The following is a 10,851-nucleotide window of genomic DNA, read 5'->3' as shown; positions in this document are numbered from 1 at the left end:
GGGATGGGATGGGATGGGATGGGAATGGATGGGGACAGTTCAGAGATTCCAGGCTACAAAAAGCCAAGGTCTGACAGGAAAATTAATCACAAACACCAGAGGTTTATGCCCAAAAAGGAGACAGAGGGGACTTTTAATTTATTCGAATAAAGGGAGAGACCATGGGGCATTCCCCTGGGATCTCTGCAATTTTTTGGAGGACGCAGCCTCCTTTTTATCCTCATTTCCCTGCCGCATTTCCCTCTCTCCAACCTGACACCTCAGATTCTGCTCTAATGTATAACCCTCATTTTTAATTTTTAACTCTCATAGAATTCACGGTTTTCCCCTCATCGCTTCGTTCATTTTTTTAATCTCCGATTTCTATGACGGTGGTGAAGAACCCCGCAGCCATTCTTTGCACATCGAGTCTCTTGCGAAGATCTTTTCCCATCAGGACAAAAACGATGGGGATGGAGGCGGAGCGGATGGAGTGGGCTGGGGTGGAGAAGGTTGGCATGAGAGGGGAGGAGGATGAGGATGGAGGAGGGTGAGATGCGATTGGAGGCGGATGAATGGGGATGGAGCGTGCACGGACAGCGACAAAAGGGGGAAGGGGGCAGAGATGAATGAGCGTAGAAGTGGATGGGAATGGAGATGGGGATGGGGAGGGGGTGCGGGAGGGATGGATGAGGATTTTTGCTGGACGGGAGGCGATGCGGGGATGGATGAGGATTTTTGCTGGACGGGAGGCGATGCGGGCGGTGCGGGAGGGATGGATGAGGATTTTTGCTGGACGGGAGGCGATGCGGGCGGTGCGGGAGGAATGGATGAGGATTTTTGCTGGACGGGAGGCGATGCGGGCGGTGCGGGAGGGATGGATGAGGATTTTTGCTGGACGGGAGGCGATGCGGGCGGTGCGGGTGGGATGGATGAGGATTTTTGCTGGACGGGAGGCGATGCGGGCGGTGCGGGAGGGATGGATGAGGATTTTTGCTGGACGGGAGGCGATGCAGGCGGATCCTGCCGGCGGCTCCTCCGGCCGCAGCGCGGGCGGATTTCCTTTGCAGCGGGAGCGGGACGGGCCCGGGGGAACGGGGGGAGACCGGGGAAAGTTGGGGATCGCTGTGGGAATTTGGGATCCCGGGGAAAGTTGTGGATCCCGCGGAAGGTCGGGGCACGTCTCGTTACTGGCAGGGCTCTGTTCGGCTGGCGGGAGGAGCCCCCCGGGCTCGGAGCCCCCCGGGCAGAGCCCCTCGGGTGCCGGTGCCGGGGCTGTTGAAGGGAGGGAGGGGCTGCTCGGAGCGCGGTGCCGCAGCCCCGGCCCGGTTCGGTTCGGTTCGGTTCGGTTCGGGGCGGAGGAGGCGGCGCTGTCCGGGCCCATGAGGAGCGCTGCATGTATTATCTGAGCGCAGCTGATGTGTGTCTCCGCTTGAGCTCCAGAATTCCTCTGAGCCCCGGCGAGCTCGCCGCGCGTCCGTCCGGCAGCGGAGCTTTTGCCCGGGGCGGCGTCGAGTCCCGGTGCCGGGTCGGAGCCGGTTCGGGCGGTTCGGCGGGGCCCGGGCCGGGGTCCCGAGGGGCAGGTGCGGTTGTGGTGGGAGCCGTGGGGTTGGTGGGCAGCGGGGGCTCTGGGCTGGCCCCGTTGTTCTGGGCAGCCCCGATCTGGGATGCGGCAGCGATTTGGAGAGTCCCCGGAGCTGCGGGTGCCGGTGGGACAGGTGAGGTTCGGGGGGTGGCAGGTGCTGGCAGGATGCCCGGGCTGCCGGGGCTTTGGGTGGGCAGGGAGATGTGCAGCCCCTGGGAATTGTCCCTGTGGCTGCCCTGGGCTCCTGTCAGCTCCCCAGGCATTGCTGTGTGGGGAGGGAAAGGAGAGGAACCAGGGCCTCTTGTTAATCGGGGTCCTTCTGTGTCTAAACTCTGGATTTTGCTTTCGGTGCTGTGTTTGTGCAGTGATGTCACCATTTCATTGTTTTTATTTAAAATATATTTTGTTTCATTTGTGTGTCCTGGGGACTCAATGGTCCTAGTGTGGGTAGGAAGGAGAGCTTGGGATGGAGGAAGACTGAAGGGAATGTGCTTGTAAGGCTTGTTTTCCTTCCCAATATCCTCTGATTTTTTTTGGTAATTTGCCCCAATGGAGTCTGTTTTCCCAGCGATCAGTGAGAGACTTCTCCCCATTCTTTCCTTAGATTTGCTCTCCCTGTTCAGCTCTGCAGAGTATCTGTCACCCAGGCAGGGTCAGGTGACAAGATGGACTCTGTGGCACTTTGTGGCCTTGTGGTTTTCCATCTCTTGTGACAGTTGTGTGCATCTACAGGGGGATCCTGAACCTCTAGATCCAAAATATTCCTATTTCCACGTGGGTGTGTTCCTGCTGTCAGAGGTACCATGTGTTCCTGGGAGCAGTGGATTGTTGGTGAAGGAATAACAAAAAATTACGAATGCCTGGCAAGCAGTTCTGAAACCACAGATGAAATAGAGATTTTAGCAGTATTTGACATCAATGCTGATAATAGTTACGTTAAGGTTTGAGGCCTCTTCTTTTTTTTAGATAAAACCAAATACCACACATGCCAAAAAAGCTGCAGATACCCCGTCTCAAGCCTGGCAGGAAAAATCTCAAAATAAGGGTAAAGCCATAAAACATGGTAATTTAGTTGTTCCTATAGGTTGCGTGCAAATATTAAGAAATTAGTATATTGTATTACATTGGTTATTAGAATTTATAATGTTTATTATAGAGTAATACTTATTGTACTGGAAATGGAAAATCTCTCTTCTCTCCTCTCCTGACATGACAATGCCACAACCAGGACCCAAATCTGTCTCTGAGTCTCGGCAGGACAGCCAGGGTGCTGCAGGGAGTTGTTTTGTCTGGTTTTTTTTTTGGTTCCATTGGATGATTGATCCCATCTGTGCCCACATTGTTGTCCAGACTGGGAACATCTCCAGGGCCAGTGAGGGATGGGCTCCAGCACTCCAAGTTCCACTGGGACCAGAAGCACCAGGAGCATTTGGAGAAGCCCTGGAATGACCTTTGCCCCTCAGGCTGAGTCCCTGCTGTCTCCTACCCTGGTTCACCACAGGATGGGAGAGTTTTTTATTAGCCACCAATAAAAGTTTCACCTTGGAGCCTCCCCAGGTGCCCCAGCAGCCAGAGGAGCCCCCAGATTTTGGGATCTCCAGCAGCCAGAGGAGCCCAGATTTTGGGATCTCCAGCAGCCAGAGGAGCCCAGATTTTGGGACCCCCAGCAGCCAGAGGAGCCCAGATTTTGGGGTTCCCAGCAGCCAGAGGAGCCCAGATTTTGGGGTTCCCAGCAGCCAGAGGAGCCCAGATTTTGGGGTTCCCAGCAGCCAGAGGAGCCCAGATTTTGGGATCCCCAGCAGCCAGAGGAGCCCAGATTTTGGGGTTCCCAGCAGCCAGAGGAGCCCAGATTTTGGGATCTCCAGCAGCCAGAGGAGCCCAGATTTTGGGATCTCCAGCAGCCAGAGGAGCCCAGATTTTGGGACCCCCAGCAGCCAGAGGAGCCCAGATTTTGGGATCCCAGCAGCCAGAGGAGCCAAGATTTTGGGATCCCAGCAGCCAGAGGAGCCCCAGATTTTGGGACCCCCAGCAGCCAGAGGAGCCCAGATTTTGGGGTTCCCAGCAGCCAGAGGAGCCCAGATTTTGGGACCCCCAGCAGCCAGAGGGGCCCAGATTTTGGGACCCCCAGCAGCCAGAGGAGCCCAGATTTTGGGACCCCCAGCAGCCAGAGGGGCCCTGCAGCCCCCTCAGCCACGCTGGGGCCGCAGCTTCATCTCGGTGAAGGGGATGGAGACGTTGAAGCCTTTCCAGGGGAACCAGTGGATGCCCTGTGGGAAAGGGAGGGGGCTCGGAATATTTGTAGGATTTCAGAGACCCCCCCAAAAGTCCCCATAGAGCCCCCCCAGTGACTGTGAATCCCCACAGACCCCACAGACCTTCAGATATTCCCATGGGAACTAATGAGCCCTCACAGATTTCCATAGACAGACCCCAGAGCCCCTGTGGAGCACAGATACTTTTCCCACACAAATCCATTTTTCCACACAAATCCTTTTTTCCCACACAAATCCCTTTTTTCCACACCAATCCTTTTTCCCCACAGATCCTTTTTTCCACACAGATCCTTTTTTCCACACAGATTCCACACAAATCCCTTTTTCCACACAAATCCCTTTTTCCCACACAAATCCTTTTTTCCACACAGATCCTTTTTTCCACACAAATCCTTTTTCCACACAAATCCTTTTTCCCCACAAATCCCTTTTCCCACACAAATCCCTTTTTCCCACACAAATCCTTTTTTCCACACAGATCCTTTTTTCCACACAAATCCTTTTTTCCACACAGATCCAATTTTTTCCACACAGATCCTTTTTTCCACACAAATCCTTTTTTCCCCACAAATCCCTTTTTTCCCCACAAATCCCTTTTTTCCCCACAAATCCCTTTTTTCCACACAGATCCAATTTTTTCCACACAAATCCCTTTTTCCACACAGATCCTTTTTTCCACACAAATCCCTTTTTTCCACACAGATCCCTTTTTCCCACACAGATCCTTTTTTCCACACAGATCCTTTTTCCCACACAAATCCCTTTTCCCACACAAATCCCTTTTTCCCACACAAATCCTTTTTCCACACAGATCCTTTTTCCACACAAATCCCTTTTTCCACACAAATCCCTTTGGAATCCCACAGACCCCCATGGAACCCCCCAAAGATTCCCTCATACCCCCCCAAACCCCCCATTCTCCTACAGCCCACCCCAAAAACCCCCCTTCTATCTATTCCCACACCCCCCAAACCCCTTAAAACTCCCCACAAACCCCCCCCCCAGGTTCCCCCCATCCCCCCCCCGACCCCCCCAGCCCCGGGGGGTACCTGGTGGTCCCGGGGGGTCCCGTAGAGCCCGTTGAGGTTGGCATAGTGGCAGTTTCGGTACCACCAGGCCCCCCCGTAGGCCACGGCGCAGGGTGGGGGGTGGGGGCGCCCCGAGGGGTCCCGGCGGTCCCGGGGGTCCCGGGAATCCCGGTCCCGTGTGGAGAAGGGGCTGCCCGAGTGGTAGGAGAGGGCATCTCCTGTGGGGGGCGCTGTTAGGGAGCCCCCCCCCCCCAAAGACAAGGGGAGCCACCAGAACCAAACAGGAATTTCCAATATCCCAAGGGAATCCCCCAAAATCCACCCAGGGACCCCAAAATCCACCCAGGAATTGCCAAAGCTCCCCAGGGACTCCAAAACCCATCAGGGACCCCAAAACCCACCAGGGACCCCCCAAATTCCCCCAGGGACCCCAAACCCACCAGGGACCCCAAACCCACCAGAAACTCCAAACCCACCAGGGACCCCCCAAGCACTTCAGGGACCCCAAAACCCACCAGATCCCAATCCCCCCAGGGACCCCAAACCCACCAGAAACCCCAAAAACCCCAAGGACCCCCCAAATCCCCCCAGGGATTCCCAATCCCCCCAGGGACCCCAAAACCCACCAGGGACCCCCCAAATCCCCCCAGGGACCCCCAAACCACTAGAAATTCCAAACCCACCAGGGACCCCCCAAATCCCCCCAAGAACCCCAAACCCACCAGAAACCCCAATCCCCCCAGGGACCCCAAAACCCACCAGGGACCCCAAAACCCACAGGGACACCAAAACCCCCCAGGAACCCCAATCCCCCCAAGGACCCCCCAAATCCCCCCAGGGATTCCCAATCCCCCCAGGGACCCCAATCCCCCCAGGGATCCCAAAACCCACCAAGGACCCCAAACCCACCAGAAACCCCAAACCAACCAGAAACTGCAATACCCCCAAAGACCCCCCAAATGCCCCCAGGGCCCCAAAACCCACCAGGGACCCCAAAACCCACCAGGGACCCCAAACCCACCAGGGATCCCAAAACCCACCAGGGATCCCAAATCTCCCAGAAACCCCAATCCCCCCAGGGATCCCAAACCCACCAGGGATCCCCCAAATCCCCCCAGGGACCCCAAAACCCACCAGGGACCCCAATAACCCCAGGGACCCCCCAAATCCCTCCAGGGACCCCAAACCCCCCAAGGACCCCCCAAATCCCCCCAGGGACCCCAATCCCCCCAGGGACCCCAAAACCCACCAGGGACCCCCCAAATCCCCCCAAGGACCCCCCAAATTCCCCCAGGGACCCCAAAACCCACCAGGGACCCCAAAACCCCCCAAGGACCCCCCCAAATCCCCCCAGGGACCCCAAAAACCCACCAGGGACCCCAAACCCCCCAGGGATTCCCAATCCCCCCAGGGACCCCAAAACCCACCAGAAACCCCAATCCCCCCAGGGACCCCCAATCCCCCAAGGATCCCAAACCCACCAGGGACCCCAAAACCCACCAGGGACCCCAATAACCCCAAGGACCCCAAACCCACCAGAAACCCCAAAAACCCCAAGGACCCCCCAAATCCCCCCAGGGACCCCAAAACCCACCAGGGACCCCCCCAAATCCCCCCAGGGATCCCAAAACCCACCAGAACCCCAATCCCCCCAAGGACCCCCCCAAATTCCCCCAGGGACCCCAAACCCACCAGAAACCCCAAACCAACCAGAAACTCCAATATCCCCAAGGACCCCCCAAATCCCCCCAGGGACCCCAAAACCCACCAGGGACCCCAAACCCCCCAGGGATCCCAAAAACCACCAGAAACCCCAAAACCCACCAGAAACCCCAATCCCCCCAGGGACCCCCCAAATCCCCCCAGGGACCCCAAATCTCCCAGAAACCCCAATTCCCCCAGGGACCCCAAACCCACCAGAAACCCCAAACCCACCAGAAACCCCAAATCCACCAGAAACCCCAATCCCCCCAAGGACCCCCCAAATCCCCCCAGGGACCCCAAAACCCACCAGGGACCCCCCAAATCCCCCCAGGAACCCCAAAACCCACCAGGGACCCCAAATCCCCCCAGGGACCCCAAAACCCACCAGGGACCCCCCCAAAATCCCCCCAGGGACCCCCCAAATCCCTCCAGGGACCCCAAAACCCACCAAGGACCCCCAAATCCCCCCAGGGACCCCCAAACCCAACAGGGACCCCAAACCCAGCAGGGACCCCAATAACCCCAGGGACCCCCCAAATCCCCCCAGGGATCCCAAAACCCACCAGGGACCCCCCAAATCCCCCCAGGAACCCCAATCCCCCCAGGGACCCCAAATCTCCCAGAAATTCCAATCCCCCCAGGGACCCCAAAACCCACCAGGGACCCCAAACCCCCCAGGGATTCCCAATCCCCCCAGGGACCCCAAAACCCACCAGGGACTCCCCCAAATCCCCCCAGGGACCCCCCAAATTCCCCCAGGGACCACAAACCCACCAGAAACCCCAATCCCCCCAGGGACCCCCCAATCCCCCCAGGGCCCCCTCCATATCCCCCCAGGGACCCCCCAAATCCCCCCCGGGCCCCCCGCGCACCCGCGGTGCCGCTGAACGCTCCCACTCGCAGCCGGTACCGCTCCCGGGCGCTGCCGACAGCGAAGTCGCGATATATCGCGAAGGCGGAGTCGCGGGCGGTGCGCAGGTCGATGCGCAGCTCCGCGGGGGTCGCGGCCGTCAGCTCGTGCAGCGCCTCGTTCCCTGCACCCCAAAAAATCGCTCGGTACCCCCAAAACTCCCCTCGAGTCCCCTCCTTTCCCCACCGGCTCCTGCGATGCTCCCCCGGAAATTTTGGGGACCCCAACCCACTGGAGACCCCCCCCCAAGTCCCCCCAGACCCTTGGGTGATCCCCCGGACTCCTCAGTCCGTGTCTCGTTCCCTGCACCCCAAAAAACCGCTCGGCACTCCAAAACTCCCCTCGAGTTCCCTCCTTTCCCCACCGGCTCCTGCGATGCTCCCCCGGAAATTTTGGGGACCCCAAACCCACTGGAGACGCCCCCCGAGTGCCCCCAGACCCTTGGGTGACCCCCCCGGACTCCTCAGTCCGTGTCGCGTTCCCTGCACCCCAAAAAATCGCTCGGTACCCCAAAACTCCCCTCGAGTTCCCTCCTTTCCCCACCGGCTCCTGCGATGCTCCCCTGGAAATTTTGGGGACCCCCAAACGCTTGGGGACCCCCTGGACCCCTCGAGCCCACCCTGAACTCCTGCAGAGCCTCCAAGTCCTTCCCGAACCCCAAAATCGAACCCCAATATCTGGAGACGCCCCCCGAGTGCCCCCAGACCCTTGGGTGACCCCCCCGGACTCCTCAGTCCGTGTCGCGTTCCCTGCACCCCAAAAAATCCCCTCGGTGCCCCCAAAACTCCCCTCGAGTTCTCCCGTCCACCCCCCAGCTCCTGCACCCCAAAAATCTGCCCCCCAAAATCCCTGCACCCCAAAATCTCTTTCCCAATTTCCCGGATCCGCCCCCCAAATTCTGGGGTCCCACCGGGTACCCCCCACCCGCTGCCTCTCCTCAAATTCCCGTTTTTTTTTAATTTGTGGAGCGTCTCGAGTTTTTGGGGGTCCCCCCCAATCCCGGGGTCCCCCCAGCCCCCCCCTCACCCAGCCAAAATTCGCCGCTGACGTTGCCGAAGCCGCGGGCGTACGAATCCCACCCCCGCCAAAAATCGGTGCCTCCATCCCGGCGGCGCTGGAACACCTGGGGAGGGGGCGTGGGGGGAGTCAGGGGCACCCCAAAATCCCCGGACCCCCTGTTTGCATCCTATAGATCCTATAGAATGGACCCAGCCCCTCCCAGTGCCCCCCAAAATCCCCCGGAGCTCCTGTTTGCATCCTATAGATCCTATAGAATGGACCCAGCCCCTCCCAGTGCCCCCCAAAATCCCCCAAACCCCCACATTTCCCTCCCATAGATCCTATAGATCCTATAGATCCTATAGAATGGACCCAGCCCATCCCAGTGCCCCCCAGTTCCTCCCAGTGCCCCCCAGTTCCCCTCCCAGTGCCCCCCAGTTCCTCCCAGTGTCCCCCAGCTCCCCTCCCAGTTACCCCCAGCCCATCCCAGTGCCCTCCAGTTCCCCTTCCAGTGCCCCCCAGTTCCCCTTCCAGTGCCCCCCAGTTCCCCTCCCAGTGCCCCCCCAGTTCCTCCCAGTGCCCCCCAACCCCTCCCAGTGCCCCCAGTTCTCTCCCAGTGCCCCCAGTTCCCCTCCCAGTGCCCCCCAGTCCCTCCCAGTGCCCCCCAGCCCATCCCAGTGCCCCCAACCCCTCCCAGTGCCCCCCAGCCCATCCCAGTGCCCCCCAGTTCCCCTCCCAGTGCCCCCCAGTTCCTCCCAGTGCCCCCCAGCTCCCCTCCCAGTTACCCCCAGCCCATCCCAGTGCTCCCCAACCCCTCCCAGTTCCCCCCAGTTCCTCCCAGTGTCCCCCAGTTCCCCTCCCAGTTCCCCCAGTTCCCCTCCCAGTGTCCCCCAGTTCCCCTCCCAGTTACCCCCAGTTCCCCTCCCAGTGCCCCCCCAGTTCCTCCCAGTGCCCCCAGTTCCTCCCAGTGCCCCCCAACCCCTCCCAGTTCCCCCCAGCCCATCCCAGTTCCCCCCAGTTCCCCTCCCAGTGTCCCCCAGTTCCCCTCCCAGTTCCCCCCAGTTCCCCTCCCAGTTCCCCCCAGTTCCCCTCCCAGTGTCCCCCAGTTCCCCTCCCAGTTACCCCCAGTTCCCCTCCCAGTGCCCCCCCAGCCCCTCCCAGTGCCCCCCAGTTCCCCTCAACCTCCCCAGTGCCCCCCAACTCCCCCTGCAGGACCCCCCAATTCCCCCCCAAACCCCCTCATTCCCCCCCCCCCAAACCCCCTCATTCCCGCTATAACCCCCCTGGGGAGCTGCCCCCCCCGCAGTGCTCCCAGTGCTCCCAGTGCTCCCAGTGCTCCCAGTGCTCCCAGTCCCACCAGCCAGCCGCCGCCGTCCGTCTCCATGTCGCAGAAGACCCGGAGGGGTCGGGCCGGGTCCCCCCCGAGGAAGATGATGGTTTCCCTCGAGGGTCCCGGCCCGTTCAGCTGCTCCTCGGCGCAGTCCCGGGGGTGCGGGTGGGGGAGGGGGGCTGGGGGAGGGGCACATCAGACCCCCCCCCAGAAGTTTTGGGGGTCTCAAGGACATAAAAACCCGCCCCTCCCCCCCTCTGGCAGCCCTAAAATTCACCCCCCCCCAAAAAGGTGCAACCCCCCCCTCAGTGTCTCCCATCCAAACTCGGGTGTCACCCCCCAGCATCTCAGCCGGCCCCCCCCCTCAAAATATGACACAGGGGTACAGGTGTGACCCCTCCCCAAAAAATGGAATTCACCTGTCTGCCCGTGTCCAGCCCCAAAAACATCCCCTTCCCCCAAAAAACACCCCCCAGGTAACCCAGTGCCTCTCCCAAGGACCCCCCCCCCAAAAAAAAGACCCCAAAACCCCCCAAATAACCCCCCTCTTCCAAAAGACCACCCCCCACCACAACCCAATCCCTCCCAAGGACCCACCCCCCCAAAAAAGATCCCAAAACCCCCCAATAACCCCCCTCCTCCAAAAGACCACCCCCCACCATAACCCAATCCCTCCCAAGGACCCCCCACCAAAAAAAAGACCCCAAAACCCCCAAATAACCCCCCTCTTCCAAAAGAACACCCCCCACCATAACCCAATCCCTCCCACGCACCCAAAACCCCCCCAAAAAACACCCGGGGGGTGGGGTCCAGGTGCTCCCCCGACTCACGAGTGTCAAAGGTGGTCTCGAGGGGGGCACTCTGGGGGTCTCCCCCTCGGCCCCACAGCCTCACCCCATAGCGTCCCGCCGGCTCCAGCCCCCACAGGTGCTGGGATGTGGCCTCGGGTGGCAGCCACAGGGTCTGGGGGGCACGAGGGGTATTGGGGTATCCCGGGGGGGGGGAGACCCCAGGGAGTGCCCCAGAGAGGTTTTGGGGTGCTA

The 10,851-nt window shown here is 60.0% G+C and overlaps 1 protein-coding gene across 1 annotated transcript in view; it reads right to left on the bottom strand.

Annotated features, from left to right (window-relative positions):
- Positions 1-3,734: 3,734 nt before the first annotated feature.
- LOC306815874 (tenascin-X-like) overlaps positions 3,735-10,851 on the bottom strand; it is a gene marked incomplete at its 5' end in the record, with an annotated part of 34,109 nt that continues 26,992 nt past the window's right edge. The window contains 6 exons of the mRNA XM_079332390.1: positions 3,735-3,831; positions 4,887-5,083; positions 7,442-7,603; positions 8,506-8,602; positions 9,836-9,987; positions 10,639-10,771. Coding sequence (XP_079188516.1) covers positions 3,751-3,831; positions 4,887-5,083; positions 7,442-7,603; positions 8,506-8,602; positions 9,836-9,987; positions 10,639-10,771 — 822 coding nt within the window. The 3' untranslated portion in view covers positions 3,735-3,750. The remainder of the gene's footprint in view (positions 3,832-4,886; positions 5,084-7,441; positions 7,604-8,505; positions 8,603-9,835; positions 9,988-10,638; positions 10,772-10,851) is intronic.

This window comes from Erithacus rubecula (genome assembly GCF_903797595.1).
Source record: "Erithacus rubecula genome assembly, contig: scaffold_266_arrow_ctg1, whole genome shotgun sequence".
Taxonomy (NCBI): domain Eukaryota; kingdom Metazoa; phylum Chordata; class Aves; order Passeriformes; family Muscicapidae; genus Erithacus; species Erithacus rubecula.
The sequence above is the reverse complement of the archived record's forward strand: the minus strand, read 5'-3'. Positions and strand labels throughout refer to the sequence as shown.